Genomic DNA, 27,651 nt, shown 5'->3' on the forward strand with positions numbered 1-27,651 from the left:
GTTCAGTATATATATATATATATATATATATATATATATATATATATACATACACACACATACACACATGACATATATTACATGTAATATTGTTACACAATTTAATTACAAAATAAATGTAACTGAAATCAGAAAAAATTTGTAATTAAATGACATTTATTTATGTAAATGTTAATGATTACAAAGGCGGTTACATCTGAATATTTTCTGTAAAATTCTAGGATATGTTGAATAATATTAATTTGTTGCTTTGCCTGTTTTTGATGTGCACGATGCCTCCTGCCATTTAAAGGCCATTTAGTAAAGAGATGCTATTCTTATGCTTTTGATTGGTTCTCGTTTGAATTTGCAGCGCACCACTTCTGCCAATTACATCAATCCACATTGCCGCTGAAAGCCTTAGGCTGCAAACTAAGAGTTGCCACCATGGCGAGTGATAAAAAATTGTTCCAGTGTTTTAAAAGTGCATTCCAGTGCTGTGCTTTAAAATTCAATTATTATAATCTTAATTCAAGTGATGAATGATTTTGAAAGTCTGACAGTAATCAGTGTTGAGTACTACTGTAGGTTAACTCTGCCTGCTTAAAAGGTTTGAAAATGATTAACAGTTAAAAACATTCGTTAGGAATTTAGAAAAGTAATAAAAAAGTAATCAAACGTAATCAATTACATTACTTGAATAAAGTACAGTAATTTAAATAGTTACACTATTTATTACATTTTAAAGAAGACAACTTGTAATCTAACCTATTACATTTGCAAAGTAACCTTCCCAACACTGCTTGCCAGTAAGTTACTGTAAAATGTTTACAGTATTATCACTGCCCTCATGTCATTCCAAACCCGTAAGACCTTTGTTCATCTTTGGAACGCCAAATTAAGATATTTTTGATGAAATCCAAGAGCTTTCTGACCCTACATAGACAGCAATGCGACTACCATGTTCAAGGCCCAGAAAGGTAGTAAGGACATCGTTAAAATAGTGCATGTGACATCAGTGGTTCAACCTATGAAGCTACGAGAATACTTTTTGTGCGCAAAAAAAAACTAAAATAATGACTTTATTCAGCAATTTCTTCTCTTCAGTGTCAGTCGATGCACATTCACAAGAGTACCATGAAGTATACGTGTGGTGCTGCTGACGCAGGAGCCGGCGTTCTGACGTAGAACATGCATGCGCTTTGCCTTGTTTACAAGCAGAGGAATGCACATGCATGCGTCATGGACCTCTCGTGAACGCACATCGAAAACTGACCCGGAAGAGAAGAAACTGTTGAATACAGTTGTTATTTTTGTTTTCTTTGCGCAAAAAATGTATTCTCGTAGCGTCATAAAATTAAGGTTGAACCACTGATGTCACATGCACTATTTTAACGATGTCCTTACTACGTTTCTGTGCCTTGAACATGGTAGTTGCGTTGCTGTCTATGCAGGGTCAGAAAGCTCTCAGATTTCATAAAAAATATCGTAATTTGTGTTCCAAAGATGAATGAAGGTCTTACAGGTTTGGAACGACATGAGGGTGAGTAATTAAAGACAGAAATTTCATTTTTGGGTGAACTATCCCCCCTTTTTAGTGAAGCAATGCTATTCTGATGTATTTGATTAGATTTGATTTGATCTTTTGTTTGAATTTGCATTGCACCACATCTGCCAATTACATCAATCCACATTGCCACTGAAAGCTTAAGGCTACAACCTGTCTGAGATTTGCCACAATGGCGAGAGACAAAAATACGTTCCAGTGCTTGAAATTTAAAAATAATTTCATCCAGAAATCAGAAAACGGCACAAATGTAACAGTTCAGTGCAAAATATGTTTGCCAACTATTAAAATGCTATCGACATAAAAGGTTTCAATGTCAAACTTGAGGAAGCATCACACACACAGAGACAGACACATACAGATTTAATTGACTTCTTTCCCAAATTGTATTGACTGCTCTAAAATATAAGACACCAATATTTCAGGAGTTTAGGACACAGAATAAGACACATACTTATTCGATAACCTATTCGATAACTGTTTTATTTCCTATTTAGGTTTATGTATGTGCTTCATTTTTAAACTTTTTTTCTCCCAAGGCATTGTTAGATGCCGGTGTTTCCTGTCACAGCTATGCAAAGATTTTATGTAAAAATAGTAATCAAAGCTATTAAACTATTTCTTATGATTTTAAATCTATATTTAAACTCAAGAACGATCTCAAAGTAAAAAGAGGTGCTAAAGTCTGATTTTGTGGTGGCTGTGCTTTAAAATTAAATTATTATAATCTTAATTCAAGTGATGAAAAATTTTGAAAGTCTGACAGTAATCAGTTGAGTACTACTGTAAGGTTAACCCTGCCTGATTTAAATGTTTGAAAATGATTAACATTTGAAAACATTCATTAGAAATTTAGAAAAGTAATTAAAAAGTAATCAAATGTAATAAGTGTAAATCAAATGTAAAAATGTAAATATAATAATAAAATGTAATAATAATGTAATTAATTTAATAAAGTAATTGAAACAGTTACACTACTTATTACATTTTAAATATGGTAACCTGCAATCTGTGACCTATTACATTTCCAAAGTAACCTTTCAACCAAAAACATGCATTTAAAAATTAGATAAGGTGAATTTCATGCTGTATTGTGCAATTTTAATATGAATTGAGAAAAAAACTGTGTGACTTATATCCCTATATTACAGGAAGTGTAAAAATGTAAGTTAAACACATGGTTTCTGCAGGATTTTTAAGCTCAAATTTAAGGCTTTAAGACATTTTTTAAGACCTGCACAAATAAAATGAATACCATATGAGCAGGGTAGGGTAATGTCTTTAGTAACATATTAAACTGTAAAATGAATGTAAAATGGATGAGTCAAAAGTATTAATTATTATATTAATTTAAACAATTATTATCAATAAATTATTATATTAATTAAATAACATATATACATTTTACTGTTTAGATTTTTCTAATGCATTTTCTTCTTATCGATCCACAAGTTCACATTTACAGCTCTGCGTGTTTGCAAGGTAAAAACATGGGTCGATTTTTACATTGGTCTGAACAAAAACAACCCCAATCCTGTGTTCCTGCAATATACCGGAGGCTGCAGGGCCGCATTTCTACTACCGGACCCTATTTTTTTGTGACAGTGCCATCTAGCCAATTCTATTCCAACAGAGGAGATCTGATTCCAACATCAAACAAACAGATGCAAAGACTAGATTCATGGAAACTATTCATTTTTTATCTTTCCATCTTATTTTTGATGCAAGAGCTGGCGTGAACTTAAGTGTGTGAGGCGATGTCAGCAATCTCCATTTAGCCTATTTAGCTGTGCAAAACAGTTCACTGTGCTGCTGGATGTTGTAAACTAGTATTTGTATTCAAATTATTTGAAATGTATTAATGTACTAATAAACACATTAATTTGTACTGCAGTTGTTTTACCGTTTACTGCACTTTAAGTATGTCACACATCAGACGTGAAGTGATAGATAGATAGATAGATAGATAGATAGAGATAATATTGAAATAAATTAGGTTAACTATTTCAAGAGGGTTACCAACAGGTATGTTTAAGGTTAGGAGTTGGTTAGGACAATAATTAGTGTAAACAATTAAACGACTACATAATTCCTTAAAAATAATAATATACAGAATTGAATAGCAAGTGCTATAAAATAGTATGAACTGCTAATACATAATACATACAAAAAAATCAAAATAATAAAATCTAGGGTCCTAGAAATGCAGTCCTGAAACTGCAGCCTCCGGTATTGCAGGAATACCCTACTCCAATAAAACAGGCTTATTGAAAATGCACATTCATTCTCTGCCAACAGGAGGCACTTTCAGAGCGGCAGAAATATAACTGTTTCCCCGGTAACGGCTGTATGCAAAACAGTGCAGCACCAGACTTTGAAAACCGCTCATGTTTATTTAATGAAATCATAGCCTTTTGAAGTTTAATCGTCACATTAAGCCATATCGCAATTCTGGCCTTTCCGTCCCCAAATTTAAGACCTCCTGAAATCATAATTAAGACTTTCTTGTACAATTTAAGATTTTTATGGTCTTAAATTTGATACAACTAAATTTAAGACTTTTAAGGACCCACGGAAACCCTGTAAACAAACACATCAATAACAATAATTTTGTAAAACATTGTACCTTGACTCGCTCTGCAACCCACTCAAAGTTCCTCTTCACCATTTGCATGGCCTCAGGAGTGACTTCTTTCAGGTCACGGTACACCTTCACAGAGAACACCATTTAAACTGACAGTCATAGTCATATAGATCATACTACAGGTTGGTTAATTCTCTCTAATCAGCATTTTTCCTGGAAAGATCGTGATCATAGCAGAAGGACATCTGCTTCCTCAGAATTAATTCCAAACTCTTAGTGGCTGCTAGTTTTACTCCAGTGTAAATCCTTTTCATGTCTGACATGTATAAATGTTTGGCTATTTACCTGTTTGTCTTTCTGCTGGCTGCGATCCCCAGCAGGCCAGAGCCTCCACGAGTCGTTGTCAATCACATCAGCCAGCACAATCTCTTTAGTTGTCACGTTCACACCAAATTCAATCTAAAATTAAGGTTTATGGGCATTAAACATTTACCATAGGAGTCAATAGTAGCAAATATCACTACCACCAGTTATACTAACAGAAATTTCCTTCAAAAGTGCTAGCTCAATACACTCAGGTTTCTTACTTTCATATCCACCAGCGTGCAGTCCTGTGTGGCCCAAGCCTTCTCCAGGACTTCAAAAATGGCCACTGTGCTTTTGCTCATGATGTCCACCTCACAGCGGCCAATAGTCAAACCTGCCAACTCAAAACCAGCTGCCAAAAGCTGCTCCTCTGACCACTGAGGATCATTATTGGCATCATCCTGAACAATGGAAGAAAAACTGAGGGCATCAATATGGGAAATGTGCAAAATAGCATGTCATTACATTGAAATGTGATTGATAAAATGCCTTGTCAACAACTTTATTCTAAATAACAGAACCTCACCTTAAAGAACATCTCCATTTTAAGAGGAGTGAAGCGGTAGCCCTCTTTGACCCCAGGGTTGCGTTTGAGGAAGGAGCCTGTGGCTATCCGTCTGCAGACCCACTCAATGGGTATCATCTCACATCGGGACGCCACAAAAGCAGTCTCAGAATGCTGCCTGACAAATGCCGTCTTGAACCCTGAAAGATAGTGGTAGAGTCATGATTCACATTACTGTGTGTAGAAATGACAAAATTATTGGTCTAGTACATTTTCAAGCTGAGTACTGTGATATACTGACACTGACTGTGCAGAGTACAGGTATGACAGACCAAAGACACATGCTTGCACACAGTGAAACTGGGATAGCAGTCTTAATAGCCTGAACACATCAAGCATGTGTGTAAAACTCAGTTTAATTAAAGGAAGCATGGCTGTCACAAGGCAGTCAATTCCCCAGAGTAAAACATTCATCAAGAGCCGCACATGGTGTACACACCAAGTTTAATTCACTAAAATTGCTGAGGTTGTGGGAACTATTTTAAAAGTAAATGCCCTCTATCAACTTTGAATTCGGGCCTCTCTCATGAATGTCAACTAGATTAAAAAAAAAAAAAAAGTTTGAGCACTATTGCACTGCTGAATTTTTATTCAATAAAAAGCATGTGATTGTGGGTCAGCACTAATTGCTTGCATGTTTATAGTTGTAGCATTTGGACCAATCAGACACACATTTGTTCATTAGATTTAACAAATCAATTATTAATTAGATTAACAAATAATCGCAGACCCCTCACCCAATAAACATACTGAGTGCCAGCATGTCTGGGAACGTCCCCAGGCCCCTGGTTACCATGGCAACCAGGACACCTCAGCCAGACCAGATAAACTTTACAACCTAATGGCATGTTGAGAGTTCTCCCTCTCACCATCTTTCAACCATAGGAAAAACATAATGCCCATAAAAATGGACTCTTCTCTAATTAATTCATAGGAAAACCTTTCTTTGAATGAACACACATATCCGTCAGGTCATTGTGTATGTTGTTACTGTTCTTGTATATTGTCTTTTGTATTGTATACTGTTTTATGCATGCTTATGATAGAACCACTCGTTCATGTGATCTTACCTATTCCATGTTTAGTATCTATGAATTCGTCTTCTGATGATCTAAACGAGAGTGTATATTATATGTTGGTACATAGGCAATATATTTGTGTTCTAAGAATCTTTAGTAGTTTTTGCATCAACACCCAACTGAATTACATATGCAAAATACCATGCTCTGAGACAAAGAGTCGTAAACTTTCCCTCTAAAAGTTCAAGACACCATTGGCTCTTTGATCCCCCAGAAGTGTGACCTCGATAGAGGATAAAAGGCAAACACATTAGCGACCCGCCCTCAGTCTGCGGTTCTGTTAGATTCTGAGAAGATGGGGATGCTGAGCTAGTCTTCTAAGGACACCCTAAGCTCGTGCCAGGCCTCGGCCTTGACTTTCCATTCACCAAAGTTCCTAGGATCTCAGCTGATGTCTCTCTTAGCTCTTTTTCACTTTCCACTGGGAAGAAACTCCCAAGCACCATCGAGTCAGAACATCTTTGGAATTCATCACTCTTCAAACCCGGAAGAATGTGATCACAAGTCCAAAACCTTGAAACCATCAAGACTTTCATCCGAGATGGCATCCGGAAGCTCGTCAACGACCAAGGCAATGCAAGTACATTTTACAATTTTACAAAGCTCATTTTACAATGCAAGTTTAGTACATTTAACTAAACGAAGACCCCGTTATAAACGGCGCTGATGGAGGTTAACTCATTCTTTTCATAGCTTCATTCTCTGGTTTTCCTGATGGTTTCATCCATCAAGTCTCATTTGCCCTTTCCCCATGTATGAGTGATTGTGTTTGTTTGTTTAGATTATTTATGCGTGTTAGCATTTAGTTAAAGGGGTCATATGATGTTGCTAAAAAGAACATTATTTTGTGTATTTGGTGTAATGAAAAGTGTTTATGCTGACTGTGAGTCAGAACAGCCGGCACTGTAGTCTACTATCCCAGGATCAGGAAACAGTCCTCTATAAAATGCGCTGCACAACTAGGCTTGCCATGATAGACGGTGTTGATGGCGATACCGGTGTTAAGCCGCAACACCGGTTATGTCACTTGCCCACCGCGGCACCACACACAGCATTTTCACAACATGGTGGCGGTGGCAGCAACAATAAAGTTATGCCTTCTTTCTTTGCATGAACATTTGGGTGGCGTTATGCAAATCTTCCCACATCGTGATGTAGACATGTGGGGGCGTGTTTAAATGAGGCGTTTTAGGAGGGCGTGAACGAGTCTTAACTTTTATAAAGAATATCTCTTTGGGTTTGAGACTTTAGTCTTTGCAACTTTAGGGATCGTATCTATTCACGAACAGCTTGTAACACTCCAAAGAGAAAGGAAAACTTGAAATCGCATCATATGACCCCTTTAATAAAACTTCTGTGCACAAATTACATGAGTTTCTGATCCTGCTTGTGAATAATGTCCCTTTACGATTTTGATCCTTGATACATGCTCTAATGCATTATTAGGCTACTGTAAGAAGGTTGTTTTCTGTGGCCACGAAAATATCCTTTCTTAGAGTTGATATGAAATTACACTAAATGTTCGCAGATTAGTTGATGGCAATTTAATTGTGCTACAGTTACTACTGGCAGCTCATATAAATAATTGTAAGTAATCATAATTAATTGTAATTATTTATATACATTTCCCTTTTGAGCTAATTTGCTACACAGTACACCACCATCCTTTTGAATGAATATTGTTTGTGACAAATGGGCAAATAAATTAACCAGCTTGTCAAAAGATTAAATAAAAACAAATCAACAGAAAGGAAATCTCACCAGCATCCTGTAAAAGTTTGAACACACAGCTGGTGGTCTTGTTGGCAATGGCTGCCTTGCCCTCCATCTGATCCTTCCGAACCGCATTGCCCGCTGTGATCTGATCTTTAGACTGGACCAGAACATGACCCGGCTCATCCACAAGCTCAAAGATCTGCTTGGTCTTACCCTCATTCAGTTTTTGACCTAGTTTCAGTTCTACACATAAATACCAATGCACAATGCACGTTAATTGATGTCAGTGTATGTGCCTTTGAGATGTAAATCACTGCAAATTATAGTGAACAAGCACATATGGGTCTGACATTATGACAATAAATATTGCCATAAGCAGTTTTTCAATCCATTATTATATTAATATAATAATAATATAATACCAATATTTAAAAAATCAAAATCAGTATGGCATAAGCGACATTGGGGGAAGCCATTTTTCAGAAAAACATAAAACAAGAAGGTCTCTTTAAGATCCTCACGATGGCTTGGCAATGTTATTTAATTTTTATCCGTTTATTTATTTGTAAATGTCACATATTTTATCTTATTATGAAAAGATATGTTGTGTTGAGGAAAATGGTTACTTTGTAAAAAAGTTTAAAAAAGTTACTTTGACTTGACATTGACCCATATTCTGATTTAGCTTGGCTGAAAATACTTATACTACCATATTACTGATTCTGTTTGACAAAAGAACTGAAGTATTAACTCATGCCATATGGGTGCATTAATTTTATTCACTGCGCAACTGCACAGCGGTAAAACGGTGAACAGAGAAATAATCAAGCAGACAAATAAAACCAAACTTACCTGTTGTGTTCGCCATTATTGTTGAGCTTCGTTTTTCCTGCAAAAATGATTAGAAACTTGATTATTCTGTGTTGCTGGGTTTAAAGCAAACGTTTCAATAACTACTTGTACTTCAGAGGAAGGATAATATAAAGTATGTCGAGGAGGAGACTCGGCTCATTTATTTTCACGACAGCAACGCGTCGCGACACTCTGCCGATTCATAAAAACCAATCAGAGTAGTGCCATCTTCATCACGTGGGCAAAATCTTAATCTGCATACTTTAACAGACAAAAGACTTGTCTATTTCTATTATTTAGAACTGAAGCAAACATCCTAAATATTTGCAAACTAGGGCGCGTTGCGCAAGACATGATCGCATTCGTCACAATTTATCCACCAGACTTTGTACGTTTTAAGTTACTGATTGGACAAAACTTGCTCTTTTTCCCCCAAAACTTTTCTATTTTTTCATCTTCTCTAACCTGGGCTTCAAAGCTGGCGTTTTTGTTCATTTGAGCATTTGTGTTGCCAGATCCTCTGCCGCATGTGGCGAAACACGTGCTTCGAGTGACTCCAGCCAGCGTGGAAATACACGCTTACACTACAAACCCATTGAGCTCGCCTCAGAGAGGTGGACATGGAGTTTGAGGAGTCGGGCATTGGGGAGGAATGCGGGGTGTTCGGCTGTGTGGCGGCGGGGGAATGGCCAACACAACTGGAGGTCGCGCAGATTTTGACACTTGGACTTGTTGCTTTGCAGCACAGGTAAGTGTGCTGCTGCTAATGTGCTGGTTCCTATAGAGGTGGCTTTTATTGTGGAGTTAGAGACTATTACTATAGAACACACATTTTAAGATCATCCCTGCTGAAAAATATAACTTGCTGGTTTCCCAACCTGGCCAGGCTGTTCTATTGGATTTTAAAGGGGGGTGAGGTGGAAGACCACCGTAAACCAGCTAAGACCCGAAAACCTTCTTAGACTGATGGTTTTTCAGCAGGAATCTATTTGACCTAATTTGCATCACTCCTAGGGACTGAACAATTAAGTAGTGTTTAAATCAGTTTTTTTTTCAGCCTGTTTAGACACAAGGACCACCAACCCCGACCCCAGTCAATCTAGGTAACCCAATATTCAATAAGCTTTTTCTTAATCATCGTATTCTATAATTCTTAACAGATCGTAAGTTACTGTACCACATTTAAATAGATTTCTATTTTTTTTTCAAATTTGTTAAAAGTATATATTTATATTGTTATATAGGATACATTATTTCCTATATGCTTTATATATCCATCCTGGGGAATAAATGCTTCATCCAAGTTGGTTTGCTGTTTTTTGCTGTTCTCCCAGTCTAGTCAGGCTGATATTTGAGGGGTTTTGGCCAGTTTTCAGCTGGTCGAGCTGAAAGACCAGTTTACTCCAGCTAAGACCAGCAAATAATCTTAGGCTGTGTTAAAAAAAAGAATTTCCAGCATGTGGTTAAAAAATCTTCCCTGAATGACAATACTGAAATTAAATGACCCTCTTGTTTCACATATAGTTTGCATGGTATACAAAATAATAATGTAGTGTTCTTAATTATGAACATGCGTAATTCACTGGTGCAACTTTACAATGGCCTAATCTGTTTTCTTAATGTTATAATGGTTTACGAATGCTGATGTAGCTCATAGTAAAAAAAAAAAAAAAAACTAGTATGCAATAATGGTTTGCTATACCCTGCAGCTATGCAGTTGAATCACAGATCAATAGACTTCCATTGTCCTGCCGTCTCACCGATTGTTCAGACGTGATTGCATTAGATGCCATTGAACAGACAGAGGTGATCTCCATGATCGGAATGTATGGATCCTCCTCTTCTTTGCATTGGAAGTCTATATTCTCAGACCAATCTGTGCTGCTTTCTCCATCATCAGTGCTCTGATGAAACTGTTTACAAAGCAAACGATCCCCTAAAACATAAGATATAGTGTTATATGGGTCAAAGAACGTCTTTGTTCACTGACAATTTCTTAATATGCTACTTTTGTCAAAGAATCTAATACTGACTGAATTTTATAATGAATGTATTATATCAGTAATCAATATATTTTATTTGTTTCTTTGACTTTCAGATGGCGAAATAGTTCAGGATTGTTTGCCACTGATGAATTGTCTGTAAATTAAATCACATCTATGAAATGCTGTCCATGTTTCCTATCAATGTGTTCTTATTCCTGTCTTAATCCTATTAGTCAAACTGAAGTCACAAGATCAACTCACAACTGACTCTCACTTTGTTCATTACAAATTTGAGTATGTCTCTAATGAGGAGAAAATAACGAAAAACCTTCATCTGCAGCTTTCCTCTTTCTTCCTTTGGTAACCGCCGCATGCTCTCCCCTTGTGTATGATAGGTCGCTGCTGTCTACATTGCAAATGTATGCACACATATTGAGACAACACAAAACATTTAATTTAAAAGGATCATAAGTCAGTGGTTCTTAACTGGTGGGCCGTGAGCAAAAAAAAAAAGGTCTGATACCGTTGCTACCAGCAGAGGAAGGAACAATACTAAGTGCAAATAATAAAATGCTACTTTCTATAATTAGTAAAGGTCTTTCTGTTTAAGGGAGGGAAATACTTCCCATATCTTGTGTTGCTGACGTCAATGGCTGGTTATTTTACAAATTCATCTGTCAGAACATGCTACATCACTGGTTGCATCATCCTCAAACATGACCTCATTTTCAAAAACCATGAACAAAACATTGCCAGTTAAAATAAAATATGATTGAGACTACAATAAATCTGGATTCAAGAATTAAATCAGTGTATTGATGCAGTGTGTTATTGTCTTAAAAATATAAAAAAATAAATAAAAATAAAATACGTTAAGTGTTTGTTTAATTTTAAAATCTTTTATTCCACTTAATTTCATTTAGTTTACTTTTATATGATAAACAAATTTGGTCATGCTTTGGGCCACCACATATCTAATGTCAAATCTGATGCGATACCAGTTGAGAACCACTGGTACAATAATTTTATTACCTGGGTTCCTTCTGTACACCATAACACCAGTGATGGAGTCAGTGGAGACATGCTGTTCATATTCTATCTGAGGGCTGCCAGTTGACCTCACTGTCGTGGTATTCATTTCAGGCATCCCATATTCAACATTTGACACTTCCTCTGGTCTTGTTAAAATGCCTTCGGTGTCAACTTGGTTCTGAAAGACCCTTGCAGAAATGGCAGGAGATCTCAAAGCGGCCTCATCCATGGGTGACTGGTCATATCTAACCGCAACAATATCATTGTCCTCCTGTGGAAGTCCAGCCATGGAGTGCTCCTCAAATGTTGGTGGAGTGAACATCCTAGAGTTCCTCAGTAAATTATTTGTGTCGGAAAACTCGGAGTAGGTCAGGCGACTTCTAGGAGGCTTGGACAAAAGGGCATCCAGCTGTTCGTAAAATCTCATGACGCGGCGAGGATCCCCGATATCTGCTTTTCCTCTCTGCAGAGAGCGGTAGAGGTACTTCAGGTTTTTGTACTTGGTGCGACACTGTTTCCAGTCCCTTTCCACGCCCTGCTGAAGAAGCCTTCGTGAAATCTGCACGAATATGTCTTTGTTTCTGGTTGAGCCCTGTAGCTGTCGCTGAATGCCTTCTTCGGCCCAGATCTGAAGCAGTGCGGCCACCTCTTCCTCACTCCAGTTTCTGCCCGAGTCGTGCACTGTGATTATGTTCATCTCGTTTGCGGTTGCTGCTGTTGTTGCTGAAGAAGAAATTCGTTTTTAGAGTTTTTTTTTTAAAGTTGAAGATGTTGAAACAACATTTAACATTTCTGTTTATATCAGAACTCACCTATCTCTCTTGCAATCAGTGGATGAGTGGTGGCATTCATTATTGTTTGCATCTCTGCCAGACTTTCATCTTAAAGAAAGGCATAAAGTTGCAGATGGCGAACTTGAACCATCACTGTTTTGTGGTAATTAATATCACAAATCTTACCGTCATCGATCTTGATAACCTGTCCTTCGACAGGTTCACGCCTCATGGCCAACTGGTCCCTGTCTGGTATGTTCCTAGACGACTCGTCCTCATCAAATCCACCCTCAATGTCTTTGCCCTGCATTATAGCATTAAGCTCAGCGAAAAACCTTATCGGCCGGCCTTGACTCTTGCTGACTTTGTAGTCATATTTCATGTTCTTGTATTTGGTGCGGCACTGTCTCCAATCTCGTACCACGCCATGTTGGCGCTCCAGCCGATGTGCCATCTCCTGGAAGATGGCCTTGTTTCTGTGGGAGCGTTGGAGCTGCTTGTGAACCTCCTTGTCGGCCCAAACAGTAAGGAGAGCCCGAACCTCCTTGTCAGACCAGTGCCTCCCTCCTTCCAGCCCTAGAAGTAAATTGGTTCTCGCTTAACAACAGGTTTGGCAAGATTAGCTAGATGAAAATGTAGTATAAACAGTGGGGCTGGATTTATACACAAACCACAGGTTTTTGTTTGGTTTTCAGACTTTTCGACTACAAGGCCCTCCTAGACCACAACAAAATTTGGCCACATGACTTTTCCAGTTGTTTGTGAAGGATTAAGGATGTTTTTTTTTGTTTTTTTACTCACAATTTCTCCCTGCTAAATTATTTTAGTGCTTGGCATGACTAGAAAAATGTATTAACTAAAAAATGCTCATGGAGTAAGATATATGGAGTAAGACCAGTTTTTCAAGACTATGGAAGTCCTGTTTTTCAAAAGAAGTTGTTGAGGGGGAGGGGGGATTAGCCTAAGGCTTTTTTAGTTGTTTTGGCAATTTAATGCTTGTTTTTGTCTTATTTTAAATCGTTTTAAGTCATTTTGAGGCCCCATAGTGGGCCCAGGCCCCTGGTTGAGAACCACTGTTATATAAGAAATTTAAAAAATTGTTGTAGAATGAGAGTTAATTTTTTGTAAAATTATTTAATGGTATATTATTTATTTATGTAATTACTTAATTATGCAAGCTACATATAAAATATCACAAAAAAAAAGAGAGCAAATATCCAATTGTAACTCGAATGCTTCATACAAAAATGTTGTGCTTTCCTGATTGTAGCTTTGTTATCATGTGAGTGTTACCTTCCTGAAGACCTGGCAGTGAAGCAGGCTCCTCTCTTCTGGCAGCCGTCGGCTCTTCATCTGTCATGTAAGGCCTTTGGGTCAGCGGCCTGCTATCTGCAGAAGAGTGTTTGTAGATGGTCTGCGTAGGCCTCCAGTCTGGAAGAGCCATGCTCCTACTCTGGGCCTTACAGTCAGTCCAGTCTCTACACACCCCAAGCTCTCTCAAACGGCTTGAGATGGCCTCATACTTGGCCCTGCTTTCTTCCTCTTCCCAGGCTTGTCTCTCCCTCCACACGGAAAGCAGTGCTTTCACTTCCTCTCCTCTCCAGTGTCCAGCTGTGTCCCTCTGCCTCTTGTCCTCCCCAGCATGCCTTTGTTGGTCTGTTTCAGGCTCCATGTTTCTAAGCTTGCCTAGAAATGGCTTCTGTTTGTTCGCCTCTGCCTTTATCCTCTCTGCTCCCCCTCCCTGTTGACTTTAAGCTCAGTGTCCAAGGCAACCAGACGACTGAGCCAGTTAGGAACAGCCACGTGACAGAGAACAGCCACATGACTGGCTTAAGCTGTGTGCTGCGGGGGAGGGCCAGGGAAGAAATGTGAGAAGTGGCTTGGCGAATGAGCTGCACTTGCTGCGTCGATCTTTACTCAATAAGACATGTGGAATAGGCTCAGAGGCATTTGGCTGTGCTAACATGTCTATTTTGAATGTCTTCTGTTTATTTTGTCACCTCTTTGGCATGAACTGCCTATGCTTTCCGTCTCCTTTTCTCTCATACTCGCACTCTCTCGCTCTCTCTCTCTCTCTCTCTCACTCTCTCGCTCTAGTTCCCCCTCCCCCTCTTTCTCATTGTCATTCTCTGGCTAACGCATCACATAAACCAGTTTGATCTGCTTTAGTCACACTCTGTGCAGTCATTCACTCATAGAAACAGATTTGGCTTGATTTTGATTTTGTTGGTTTAAAATATCGGGAAAGAATGGGAGGGACACATTCTCTATTCAGACTCTAGTCTTGCAAAGACATGTTTTCTAATGGATTACCACATGCAATATCACTTCTTCAACAAACACCATCAGTGTGTCTCAATATCTGCACTTTTTATTATTATTATTATTAAAGGTACATTCCTTTATTCAAAGAAAAGTTTAGCACGTCAAGAAATTAATAAAAATCATGTACACTCACATGAGATGAAGACTTAAGCCATATTAGAAGTGTAATGAAAGCCTTTTTATTTCTTTGTTCAGATCACATGACCTCTATTTTTGGTATGAACACTAAATTAATCATGCCTGATTGTAAATAGATCATTCCTACAATGTTATCAGTAACTGAAAACTTGTGTGTAATGCCTCCTCCAGGTGTCAGTATTCACTACTTTTCCAAATGTCTTTAATGTCTATGAAAAAAAAAACTATTTAAAATAACTGTTTTCTGTTTGACTATATGCATATTTTGAAATGTGGTTTATTCCTGTGACGGCAAAGCTGAATTTTCAGCAGCCATTACAACCATTACAAACAATTTTTCAGGATTTTTTGATGAAGAGAAAAAGATCAGCATTTTTCTGAAATAGAAATATTTTGTATCATTATAAATGTCTTTACTGTAATTTTTTAGTGTTTTAATGTGTCCCTGCTGAATAAACTAATTGACACCACATTTTTTATTGGTATGTCTGTGTTAGTATGTATAAGACAATTGCTAAATCTGCATAATTTATTGTAGATCTTTAATGTGAAAACAAAAACTCTTTTAGAATACTTTTTGTTCAATAGGGGTCAGGAGAGTGCTGGAATTGTCATGAGTACTGGAACAAACCCACCAACATACACCACCCTAAAGGTAATGTAGGAATAACACAGCATTTCAATGCATACAGCATCTGCTTCTCACTTAAAGGGGTCATATGATGCTATTTTAAAGATCATTATTTTGTGTATTTGGTGTAACAGAATATGCTGACATGCTTTAATGTTCAAAAAACACATTATTTTTCAAATACTGTACATTATAGTAGGTCCTCTATGACCCGCCTCTCTCAAACGCTTCGTTTTCTACAAAGTCCCTCCTTCCGACAAGCGCAGTCTGCTCTGATTGGCCAAAACTTGAAATCGCATCATATGACCCCTTTAAAACATGATTTGTTCCTGTCCCACGGGCCAACACATTTCAACATAAAGCAATGAATGCAAGATTAGACATGCCTGACATAATTGCTTCTCACAGGGCATGGGTTTAGTGAATACAGCTTTTAAAGCAGAGGATTTGCTGGAACTGCGCAATGGTAACCTAGGCATCGGACACACGCGTTACTCCACCACGGGCATCTCAGAGCTACAGAACTGCCAGCCTTTTGTGGTAGACACGCTGCATGGCAAGATTGCAGTAGCACACAATGGGGAACTGGTCAATGCCTCCGCACTGCGCAAGAAGGTGGGCTTTGATACTTAAGGATTACATGAGACTCCACATACAGTTTCAGGAGAAGGGAGGAGGTTTTTTCTATTTGATATAAAGTATTTGTGTGTTGTAGGTTATGCGCCATGGCGTTGGCCTCTCCACCAGCTCAGACAGTGAACTTATTACCCAGCTCCTAGCTTTGACTCCACCCATGGAGGAGCAAGACACTCCTGATTGGGTGGCTCGGTAAGTTGTGCATGTCCTTCCCCATCCCAACATCTGATTGGGTCACCACTTGTTAAACCCTATCAGTATTACTGATTGCAAAGTGAAGTCCATTTCTGCAGTCTTCATTTTTATGTATTTGTATGGTTTCTTTTTCTCAGTATAAAGAACTTGATGACTGAGACGCCTACTTCGTACTCACTGCTAGTGATGTATAAAGATGTGATCTATGCAGTGAGAGACCCCTATGGAAACAGGCCTCTTTCTATTGGACGTATAGTGCCCATCTCCAAACTGCACAGCTCAGGTGTGTGATTCAGCAGTGAGGGGAAGGGTTTGAGCCTTGAGGTGAGCACATCTCCGCATCTGCCATGAGTTTTGGTCACTTATTTGGGAACATAACATGCGGCAGCAAACTTCCTATATTTTATGTCAACAAAAGGGATGCTTTAAGTGCTGTTAAGGGCTATAAATATTAGTATTATAAATATTAGTAGTTTTATAGTTATACTGTAAAATAAAATAATTAATTATTATTATTATTGTATTAAAAATTCTTATGGCAAATATTTCTTATTGTTTAATTAATTTTAGTAATAATAATAATAATAAATAACAACATTTATTATCTGTGAATAGCTCTCACACTCAACTACAAGGTACAACATGCTACAACTGGCAATCAACTTCTGAAGCCAGCATGGACACAATCAAACTACAACAGATGCAAAGGGCCAATTATACTATAAGCCAAACTTATAGTGTCAAGACCATCAATTTAGATTAAAATGTTATGGAGTGTGACTGTTGAGCTTTCATTTTTAGTATGCGAAATTTAGTAGCTTAATTGTTTTTCTCCATGACTTTTGGGGGCTGTTTATAGGAATATGTATATATTCATGACTGTGCATGTCACAGGATGCAAAATAAAGTCTGAAGGGGTGCATGTGGCCTGTCTGTGCTGTACCTTAGGTCTAAAATGGTGCTAAACTTGTTGTTTAATTCTGTAGGTGCTGGAGAAACAGACACAGAAGGCTGGGTGGTCTCTTCTGAGTCCTGCAGCTTCCAGTCCATTGGAGCAAAGTATGTTCACATCATTCTAACAGAAACGCTTTGATTACTCTTTTTGGCTATCTATACATTTCTTTAAAGGGGTTTCCATCCCTAAGCCCGCACACAGTAGCTGCTGCATGTTTTATAATTTAGTTTGTTTATTGTGTGTGTTTTAATTTTTCTGTTGTCAGGTATTATCGTGAAGTACAGCCCGGAGAGATCATCCAGATCTCTAAAAATGGAGTGAAGAGCCTGAGTGTTGTCCCACGGCCAGAGGGAGACCCTCCTGCATTCTGCATATTTGAGTATGTTTACTTTGCCAGGCCAGACTCCATATTTGAAGGTAAGTTCATAATATTTAATATCATTCTTATGTTTTGAGTGAAAGGAAAGATTGAGATGTAACAGTATTGTTTGGGTTAAACCAAATGATTGGGGTTAGTAAGATTTTCAACCACCTTGTATTGTCACAGATGTTGGTAGTATATGTAAATAAACAATGTGTACACTTTCTCCATGTTACCTGCACTCAGATCTTCCCATTTGTTTTTCAGCTAAAGTCCATCATATGATGCATTTTGTTAAAATTTCAGATCATGCTTCTACATTTTTGTATCCCAGCTCACAGTCAGTCTGATCAAACACAGTGCATTATGGGTGTTGAAGTTTCTATACCTTTTTAGCAAAAGGGAACACCTCAGGCCTTTTGCTCGGTTTCTCTAGTCACCTATTTAAAAAAAACCCCAGACAATTTTTATTTAAAAACCTATTTTGCCAGCAGTGAATTAACCCTTTAAACCGCTCAAAAGTGAGTCAAGACGGTAAGCATTTCTAAGATTCCTATTTTAAACAACTACTGTACTTATGAACTGTCTGTTCATCAAAAAAAAAACATCCTGGTTTCCACTAAAATAATTAAGCTGCACAACCAGTCTCAACTTTGATAATAATAATAATAATAAATGTTTCTTGAGCAGCAAAACAGCATATTAGAATGATTTCTGAAGAATCATGTGACACTGAAGACTGGATGTGTGTATATATATATATTTAAGTTATTAAGAAACAGTTCTTTCAAAAACATACAAAAAATCATAGTGGACACAAATTTGGAACGGTAGTATATATTATTTTGTATTATATAAAGAGTTTTTATGATATAATTATGTAGTACTAGGTGAAATAAGTGGTATTTTTTTGGTGTTACAGGCCAGATGGTATATACAGTGAGGCAGCGCTGTGGACAGCAGTTGGCCATTGAGGCTCCCACTGATGCTGATGTAGTGAGCACTGTTCCAGAATCAGCCACACCTGCAGCATTAGGATACGCACAACAAGTGAGTAATAAGGATGCTGTACACATCTGTCATAATGCTTTATTGTTTTCACTGAGCCATTACAAAGTGTTACATTCTGTCTCTTTCTCAGTCTGGCCTTCCATATGTAGAGGTGCTGTGTAAGAACCGCTACGTGGGCAGAACGTTCATTCAACCAAACACTCGCCTACGTCAGCTTGGAGTTGCCAAGAAGTTTGGGGCGTTAACTGATAACTTTGCTGGCAAACGAGTGGTGCTTATCGATGATTCGATTGTGAGGGGCAACACCATCTCCCCTATTATTAAACTGCTGAAGGAAGCAGGTGCAACAGAGGTAAAAATATATTTGAATCAGCACTGTATGTTTGCTGCTTTGGTCTAGTTTCACCGACACGGTGTCTTTGTCATGTCACATGACACATCACAGGTCCACATTCGAGTTGCATCACCTCCAATCCGGTTCCCATGCTACATGGGCATTAACATTCCTACCAAAGAGGAGCTAATTGCTAACAAACCAGAGTTTGAGGATATAGCGGGTTATATTGGTAAGTCAGGAGCAGAGATTTGTTTAATTGCTAAGGTTTTGTAATGAATACACAAATTATGAAAAGTATAAAAACACTTCCCATCTGAAAACAGAAAAATGTCATTTATAATTATGTGGTTTGTTTGTTCGTTTTTCCTTCGCTTTGAACAGGTGCTACAAGTGTCCGTTATCTGTCAGTTGAAGGCCTGGTATCTGCTGTTCAAGGTGGGATAGAGTCACATGGGAAAGATGAGAGGATCAGCACTAAGACTACTAGATTTGGTCATTGCACAGCCTGCCTCACAGGAAAATACCCAGTGGAGCTGGAGTGGTGAATTTCAGCCCTCCGAACTGCTATTCACATAAATGTCTATTCATTTCTGTATAGAATAGTTTTTTGTTTGTCTTTTGAAATCTTTTGTTAATATGACTAAAACCAGAATTAAAACTGTGGCGCTGCTTTAACATTTGTAGCATTTGTAAATGTCATAAAAGGCAGGCCAAATACTGTGTGAATTAAAATAAAACATTCTATTTTTCCTATTCTCAAACATTCCTTTAGGAGTTGCATTAAAAGCATTCCTGTTGCTGTCAGATTTTAAACCACTACTTTGGTCAAGATTCTTGTCTAGTAAAATCACTACATCTTGTAAATATCAAAACGTTTAAACAATCTGTTTCAGTATCCATGTAAGCTTCTGGACATTTATCTTACTTTTGAATCGATGTGAGCTTTAGAAATCATGCTTCTTAAGAAAACCGATTGTTTTGCTTTTCTGTTAGTCCTCAAAAATGCACAAAATGAAACTCGGTATGTGAAATGCACATATTTGTTTATTAAAACATTTGTTGAAACAAAACATTTGAATTATTTATAGACAAACATACCATTCATCAATGCACATGTAATTGGACACTTGTTTAAAAAAACAATACTGGGTTCTATTAAAATTGATAACATTGTAACAAACAGCTGCATTTACAGGTACATAATATTTCAAAAAAGAAAACAGGACTACTGAATTTTAAGCACTATGTCTACAAATGGATGTCATCCCATGCTTTTTCACTAGGGGGAACTTTATATATTCACAATACATGCTGTGTTTATCCCACAAGGGGAAATGCAGGCTGTGGGATGGGTACAGGAAAGCACATCACTGCAGAAGACCATACTGCAGTCGCCTCCTGGAGAGACTGAAGAAAACAGATACTTAATCACCATGTTAAAGACTACAATAATATCTGACCATTCTCAAAAAACAAAACACAAAAATCTTAATTTTTCAGTAATGCACAATATATTATTATTGGTTGGTTCTTGGCCAATTTTGGAGATTTTCACTAATTCACTATTTACAGATGCATCTCAATAAATTAGAATGTTGTGGAAAAGTTCATTTATTTCAGTAATTCAACTCAAATTGTGAAACTCGTGTATTAAATAATTTCAATGCACACAGACTGATTCTAATTTATTGAGATGCACCTGTATAGCACTTAAAGTTAATTTTGGTTAAATTTAGTTTTATATCTTATTTATGCAAACTATATTAGACAGAATTTTAATATTGGTACATCCCTAGAAAAAGTCATATATGGACTAGTTAAAATGAAGGCTGTGAGAAATTAACACAGTATTTCGTGCAGAATTACCTAAGAGAGAGTGGGGAGGTACCCTGATTTAACGGTCTCATGGGTGATACAGCTGTTGAAATAAAATATTGATTAGTTAACATTTTGTAATATCTGTAAGCAAGATACAGAGGCCAGAATGATGTAGAGCAAGTATTTTTAGACATTAAAATGTGACTACAAACCCTCCACTGTATGGACTCTGCTTGGGGCATCTCTCTGCAAAGGAAGTGGAGAAACCAATGTTTTACTCTTGTTATTGTTAAACTATTAAAAATTATTTTTTTTAACTGAAATACTGTTGAAATAAAATATTAGATCAAAAACTTGAACGGATATTAGAAATGTTGCCTTGGCAAGTAACTGAAATTTAAGTTTAAGTTGATTACAATTTTAAGTTTAAAATTTAAATTTAAGGTGAAGTACAAAAATGACTAAATGGCAATTCAAAATAATAAATAACACTAAAACAACTACAACTGTATATATATATAACCGTGGACTGGGGCACTGCAGCAGGACGGCTCTATCCCAGGTGTGTTTGTCTTCAGAATGTTCTGACATGCCAGGGGTCATATAGCTGTCTCTCAGCTGGAGATGTTTAAGTGGAGAACGACTCTCTCTGAAGCGTTTGAATCGGAGTGACTCTTCCACTTCGGGCTGACGGCGGCGTTTCTTGAGCTTGGCTCTCAGGGGTGTCAGAGCGAGAGCAGACATGCTGGAGGAGGAAAAGCTGGGGCTTCGGGACATCTCCTTCATGTGTCTCTCACACAGGTGACAGTGGGAGGAAGGACACGGCGATGATGTTCCACGACAGATGAAGTGGTGATACAGCTTTCTGAACTCAGCATCAATCTGCGGTTCGCGGAATGAGTAAGTGGACTGGGGGCCAGAAAGAGAGCGTTGACGGTTGGATGGAGTAAAATGGCATTTCTCCACTTTGGATAAGCTTCGGTCAGGGTGGTCGTAAACAGACCACCGCGGTGATGACAACGGCACCTGTTTGGCACCATAAGGAGATCGGAGGACCTCAGAATGGGACAGATGGTGGACAGGAGACCTTCGCTTTGGACTTGCTGTTGAGTTGAATTGTCTTTCAATGTTCAGCACACCGGGTCTGAAGCTACTTTTCCCACTAGTAGATAAAACACCAATGAGACCACGGTGAGGGGAGGGGACTGGGGAGTGAAGGTGGTCCCTGAAACAGTCTTTGTTCAATGAGGAAGATCGGGAGGTGACTGATATTCCTCTCTGGTCAATAAGAGACAGATCTGCTCTGCTTTGTCGTGGAGACATAAGAACCGATGAGGCTGGAATAGCATGAAATGTTGGTCCAACATCATAGGTTTGGTCCAGATCTGGAGATTGGTCACTATATGAGGGGGAACCAGAATATGCAGGTGTGGAGAAGTCAATCACGCGCGCAGGTTTACTGGTTAAATGCAAATCAGTCCATGGACACTCATCCGTCACACCGCTTACATCCACGCTGTTCCTCCTGGGTGAGTAAAAACAGGCACTGGCCTCGTAGGATGAATGTTTGAGTGGCGAAGACCTTGGTTTGTTCTTGAGCAAATGTTTAAGTTTGTAACTGCTCTTGAAACAGTTGCTAATGTTTCTTTGAACTGGACTGTTAAATGAGATCTCTGTTGTTTTGTTCAGAGTGCAGTCGTGTCTGTTCTTAAAGGATGCATTGCGATGCGACGGGCCGGCTTGCCAGTTTTTGTGGAGGTACTTCTGCACCACGGCCCTCGCCGTATCAGTCACGTGCTGTCGCCTGTATGCCTCGCTGATCTGGTTGAGCATGCTGGGATAGACATCCAGGAGGGTACTGCCATGGCTGCTCAGTGTTTTCTCCAGTTCTTCATCCTCTTCCTCGGGCTGAGATGGCTCACCCCACAGAGAATCAGGAGATGTGTTATTCAGATTCATAGAGAGCTGGAATGATTCACCTCTGTGCCCTAGAAGATTATAATTGAGACATGATTTTGATGGCAGCTCTAAACATAATTTTGTATTTCTTCAATAAATGAATGTAAGAGCATACAGTGTGTAGTTCACAAATATTTGACTGTAAATAACAGAAATACTAACTGAAATGTTTATTTTGTGCTAAAGTGCAAGGTTACTTGTTTGTTTTATATTTATATATACATATAAGTGTTATATACTCATTGCTTACACAGATTTTCACTGTTTTCCTTTTGACCTGAGCCATTAAGAGCATCCTCAGTGACCCCTGACACATCCATCTGAAACTGGTGGGAATAACAAAATAAGTTAAATAAATAAATAAATACATAAATAAATAATAATAAAAAAAAACTTTTTACTTTTTGTGTTTTTGTTTTTTTTTAATCTATAAGTTTCTTTTTACTACCTGATCATTCTCCTGGTCCTCAAACTCTATAAAATACATATAAAAAGATTAAACATGAGAAATGAGGATAAATGGCATTAAACTCAAAACAACTGATAGAAATCACCCAAAATCACATTTTGTTTCTCACCCCTCATCGAAATGTCTGCTCTAACTCGAGTCTGCATATCAGAAAAGAAATGTAATATCCCAAACTGGACCAAAGAAAAAAATTCTAATTCATATTTCAGGTCAAAGCTAATGCAAACATGTGTATTACCAGTTCATACTATCATGATTATGTCCTACTGAAGATCACCAATATATTATTTACAGGAGGAATTTATTATGCCCATGATTATAAAATAAACCAAATCTAAATATTTCAGAAAACATACATTCAATTTAGATTTTCTGGGTTATATTTACAACAATGACTCTCACCTTTAATGCTTCCAACTCACGTTCTCCCTCTACACTGTCAATGGGCACAGGACCTGCAGTCATATAATACACAAACTCAGAAACAAATCTTAATGTTTAGGTAAAAACAACACAATATCTATTTATTTATTTTTTAATAACCCACCCAGCGAGTAGAAATGCTTAGATATCAGTTTTTATTTTCGATATTTTAGCCTACCTCTACCAGTCCTGCAGGTCATTGTTTTCAGACAGACGTCTATCCCAGGATCATTTAGACTAGAATACTATAAATAACGTAGTTTTTTTTAGAAACATAACATTTGGTAAGACATGCGCCAATACATGTACTTTATCTGGTAATACTAAGTTACGTACCTTTTGAAAAATAGCTTCCATCGTGTTTCTAAACGCACCGTCATTTCTCTTTAATTGATCTGCATATAAAGGTTTTGCAGACATGTTGCATTAACAAAATCTATTGCAAACGAATTTATTTGACCAACATAAATTGAGATTTTACAGCCAGCCAGCGGCTCGCATGAACTTTCAAATTTCTCCCCGAGTAAAAAATTCGAGCTGTGATTGGACGTTCTTTCAAGCAACACGAAACGTCATCTTAAAGCGCGAATTTGTCAAATGTGCTGTCCGAGTCATCTCCACGAATCTGTTCTTTCGAGGAGTTTGCAGGCATAAAAGAGGTTATTTGAAATTGCGTCTCCACATGGTTCTCTGCAATTTTATAGACACAAGTGGCTTTATTTTTCGATTAGGTTTTAAGGTTGTTTTTCGTGTGTTTTGTGTGTGTTCACTTCTCAGTGCTGTGTATGTGAACTTGGATGGGTGAAATGCAGAGCACAAATTCCAGTATGGGTCACATACTTTGCCACAAATCACGTCCTTTCCTTTTCCTTTTTGTAATTGCATGTGCCATATACTTGTTGCAGTGATTCAGCACATTCAAATAATTTAAAACATAAATATACTTTGGTAATTACATCATACAATACAAAAAAAAATATGTTGTCTTGGTTTTATGGCGAGTTGCAATCTTTGCGCATATCGCCACCTACTGTGCTATTATGCAATCAGGATTTTCTTTTATTATATTAGTTGTTCTGTCTCAACTCTGAAGCCATCAAGAGTCCAGGTATCGGTTGGCGCTGCGTGTTCAGCTCCTCCGTCCTCCACACTGAACCCCTTAAACTCAAAATATGTTGTCTAAAAAAATCGGCGTTAATTAATGAGATCGTGAGTCGTTAACTCGAGAACGGCTCGGACCGAACAAATGACGCGATTCTGTTTGATTCGCGAACGATCCCTTGGGGGAAAAAAAACAGTTAATCTTCAAAAAAATTAAAAATAAAATAATATACATAAACCAAAATAGGAAATAAAACAGTTATCGAATAAGCATGTGTCCTATTCTGTGTCCTCAACTCCTGAAGCATTGGTGTCTCATATTTTAAATATGTATATGTGTGAAAATATTCAGATGTAACTCCCTTTGTAATCATTAACATTTTCATAAGTAACTAATTTAATTACACTTTTTTTTCTCAGTAACTGTAACAGATTACAGTTACATTTATTTTGTAATTAAATTACGTAATGTAGTTACATGTAACTAGTTACTCCCCAACACTGGTCAGGTCTGATGATAAAAGCCCACGCATGGGCGACTGGATTTTTCAAGTGTTGTAATGGAAATGGCAGATGAGGGACGAAACAGGGACGTTCGCAAACTGGCTCCGACGAATGTCCTCCAAACGTCCGCCAGCGAACGTTACAAAGAGGACCAAATGCGGACGTAAGTGGACGTCCTCAAAACGTCCGCCAGCGAACGTTACACGGCGGACCAAAACCGGACGTCCTCAAAACGTCCGCCAGCGAACGTCAAAAAGAGGACCAAATGCGGACGTAAGTGGACGTCCTCAAAACGTCCGCCAGCAAACGTTACACAGCGGACCAAATCCGGACGTCCTCCGAACGTCCGGCCCCGAACGTTACAAACCGGACGTACTGCGGACCTAAACGGACGTTCAAAACAGGCGCTCCTAAACGGCTAGTTAGTAATTAATTGTACGTTGCAATTTCTGAAATGTAATTTTCGCTCAGATATGACCGCAAAATTCCTTCATGAATTGGTGCACGAGGCGGCGCGTGCTCATGGTAATAAAACAGCTGTCGCGTTCGACAGCAGCATTGCAGCGCGCGTCTGTTATATATTGTTATTAATATTATTGTTTTATAACCAACAGCAGTTCCAGAGTGCATTTTCCAACCTGCTGCTATCCCTACATTGTCCTCACATAGGCTCACATTAATAAAAATACAAAGTGAGCAGGACGCAAACATTCAAACGACTAATCAGCCTTCCAACTCTGCTATGATCAAACACATCCAACAGAGGGAGCCTTTGGCTTATGTTTTGCACACATCCGGAACAACAGGGCTTCCAAAAAAGGTCCCACACAGGTGTATTGTGCCTAATATTAAACATCTAAGGTAAGAACACATTGAACTTTTAGTTGAAATCTGCATACATTATATAGTTGATTTTTACCTGAATGTGTGTCATTGTGGTCTTAATGTGTTCACTTCTTTACCTGACAGCTATAGCAAAAATATTACATTGAATTGGACGTAATTGGATTTAAAACCTTACAGTTACTAAGATACAGTCTTTGTGACAACTAGCCCCAATGTTCATACAAAGGTTGTGAGATAATTTACATTTTTACATTTTTTTATAAATACTTTCTCAACAGATCTGTCTTTAAGGTGACTGCAGAAGATGTTGTATTTCTGTCCTCTCCATTAACCGTTGACCCCTCTGTGGTGGAGGTGTTTTTGGCCCTGTCCTCCGGAGCGTGTCTCGTAATTGTCCCCTCTGCTGTTAAAAAGATGCCGTGCAGGCTTGCAAATGTGCTGTTTAAACGAAACACAACAACGGTCTTACAGGCAAGTGACTTTATTCCTCACCGAACCATCAGTCGTGAGCCTTTGTGACAGCTTTTAATTAGAGATTTTAATAATCAAACCACTTCATCTCTCCATTTATCTTTCTCATGAATGTGCACACACTGTGAGGAGGAGATGATGATGGTGCTGTAATCAACATTAGTAGTGGGAGTTGAAATTTCTGCATTATGCAGATTACAGAGATAATGAATGTGTTCTTTGGCATTTGTTCATTTATCTACATGCACCAACAATTAGTTTTCAGTATTTTAGTGTAACATGTTTTGCATCACTCAGAATTTCATTTCACACTCTAGTTCTTAAAGGGGCACTCAGTTGTTTTTTCCTCATGAAAAAGTTTTATACACAAAATGTTTAAAAGCATGTACATTAACATCAAATGTAGAATAGGCATATCAGTAGCCTAATAAAAGTGGTTTTATTTTACATGAAGTGGGTCTCTTCATGGGGGCAGCCATGTTGAAATCACATGACTGTTCCAGTACTACACTTTATCTTTGTAATTGACCCTTCGCAAAAACTCACCCTCCTTAGTTACTGTTGCTATGTCCGACAAGCCATGCTGCTCTCACACTACACCTCATGTTCTCACACAGAGAAAAATACATCGCGGAGCAAAGAGGACACTGACAACATGGCGACAGACAAAACAGAGCAGGGGCCCATTCTTCGTACCTCGCTTAATACTTCTGAGATGATTTGAAAGATGCCAGATCTTCTAATCGTGATAAGTGTTCTCTGGCTAGTTTGGTTCTTCAAACGAATTTGTGGATGAGCTTCGAAGAACCAAATAATCCAAGATCATGCCAAATCGTCAACAATCAAATCCAGCGTATGCTGTTTACTGTCAGCTGCGTCACGCCGGATACGCTGTTTCCTACTTTGTTGTGATTTGATCTGAACGGAAACAGCGTATCCGCGTGACGCAGCTGACACAGAACAGCATACGCTG

At 38.1% G+C, this 27,651-nt stretch overlaps 3 protein-coding genes, 1 long non-coding RNA gene and 1 pseudogene across 7 annotated transcripts in view; 2 read left to right on the forward strand and 3 right to left on the reverse strand.

Moving 5' to 3' along the window:
- Window positions 1–14,182, reverse strand: part of LOC107665310 (uncharacterized) — a 17,607-nt gene extending 3,425 nt beyond the window's left edge. For both annotated transcript variants that reach the window (XM_016456132.1, XM_016456133.1), the window contains exons 1-12: window positions 13,792–14,182; window positions 12,685–13,074; window positions 12,538–12,606; window positions 11,726–12,448; window positions 11,022–11,099; window positions 10,469–10,644; window positions 8,709–8,745; window positions 7,902–8,099; window positions 5,023–5,201; window positions 4,718–4,897; window positions 4,476–4,589; window positions 4,173–4,256 (exon numbers count right to left, since the gene is read on the reverse strand). In XM_016456132.1, coding sequence (XP_016311618.1) covers window positions 4,173–4,256; window positions 4,476–4,589; window positions 4,718–4,897; window positions 5,023–5,201; window positions 7,902–8,099; window positions 8,709–8,745; window positions 10,469–10,644; window positions 11,022–11,099; window positions 11,726–12,448; window positions 12,538–12,606; window positions 12,685–13,074; window positions 13,792–14,170 — 2,607 coding nt within the window. In that variant the 5' untranslated portion in view covers window positions 14,171–14,182. The remainder of the gene's footprint in view (window positions 1–4,172; window positions 4,257–4,475; window positions 4,590–4,717; window positions 4,898–5,022; window positions 5,202–7,901; window positions 8,100–8,708; window positions 8,746–10,468; window positions 10,645–11,021; window positions 11,100–11,725; window positions 12,449–12,537; window positions 12,607–12,684; window positions 13,075–13,791) is intronic.
- On the forward strand, window positions 8,874–20,117 carry LOC107665312 (amidophosphoribosyltransferase-like). 3 transcript variants are annotated; one of them, XM_016456136.1, is made up of 12 exons: window positions 8,874–9,096; window positions 9,224–9,456; window positions 15,550–15,616; window positions 16,001–16,207; window positions 16,308–16,420; window positions 16,561–16,706; window positions 17,410–17,482; window positions 17,644–17,795; window positions 18,662–18,789; window positions 18,881–19,102; window positions 19,196–19,316; window positions 19,469–20,117. In XM_016456136.1, the coding sequence occupies exons 2-12, from the start codon at window positions 9,329–9,331 to the stop codon at window positions 19,630–19,632; spliced, it is 1,521 nt and encodes a 506-aa protein (XP_016311622.1). In that variant the 5' UTR covers window positions 8,874–9,096; window positions 9,224–9,328; the 3' UTR covers window positions 19,633–20,117. The 3 variants fall into 3 exon arrangements, with proteins under 3 accessions (XP_016311622.1, XP_016311623.1, XP_016311621.1); XM_016456137.1 differs by lacking the exon at window positions 8,874–9,096 and having other exon boundaries at window positions 9,200–9,456; XM_016456135.1 differs by lacking the exons at window positions 8,874–9,096; window positions 9,224–9,456 and adding an exon at window positions 14,170–14,366.
- A 13-nt stretch (window positions 20,118–20,130) lies between these two features.
- Window positions 20,131–21,197, reverse strand: LOC107665321 (uncharacterized). Its single transcript, XR_001631536.1, has 3 exons — window positions 21,118–21,197; window positions 20,954–21,005; window positions 20,131–20,494 (listed from the first exon to the last, which is right to left on the reverse strand). It is a non-coding gene; the product is annotated as an uncharacterized LOC107665321 (long non-coding RNA).
- A 54-nt stretch (window positions 21,198–21,251) lies between these two features.
- Window positions 21,252–24,292, reverse strand: LOC107665296 (uncharacterized). The gene is made up of 8 exons (XM_016456124.1): window positions 24,093–24,292; window positions 23,935–24,001; window positions 23,736–23,788; window positions 23,443–23,473; window positions 23,313–23,338; window positions 23,115–23,190; window positions 21,429–22,893; window positions 21,252–21,258 (listed from the first exon to the last, which is right to left on the reverse strand). The coding sequence occupies exons 1-8, from the start codon at window positions 24,174–24,176 to the stop codon at window positions 21,252–21,254; spliced, it is 1,809 nt and encodes a 602-aa protein (XP_016311610.1). The 5' UTR covers window positions 24,177–24,292.
- A 1,013-nt stretch (window positions 24,293–25,305) lies between these two features.
- The window catches only part of LOC107665297 (acyl-CoA synthetase family member 4-like), a 7,541-nt pseudogene continuing 5,195 nt past the window's right edge, over window positions 25,306–27,651 (forward strand).

This window comes from Sinocyclocheilus anshuiensis, unplaced genomic scaffold (assembly GCF_001515605.1).
Source record: "Sinocyclocheilus anshuiensis isolate Anshui unplaced genomic scaffold, SAMN03320099.WGS_v1.1 scaffold199, whole genome shotgun sequence".
In the NCBI taxonomy this organism is placed as follows: Eukaryota; Metazoa; Chordata; class Actinopteri; order Cypriniformes; family Cyprinidae; genus Sinocyclocheilus; species Sinocyclocheilus anshuiensis.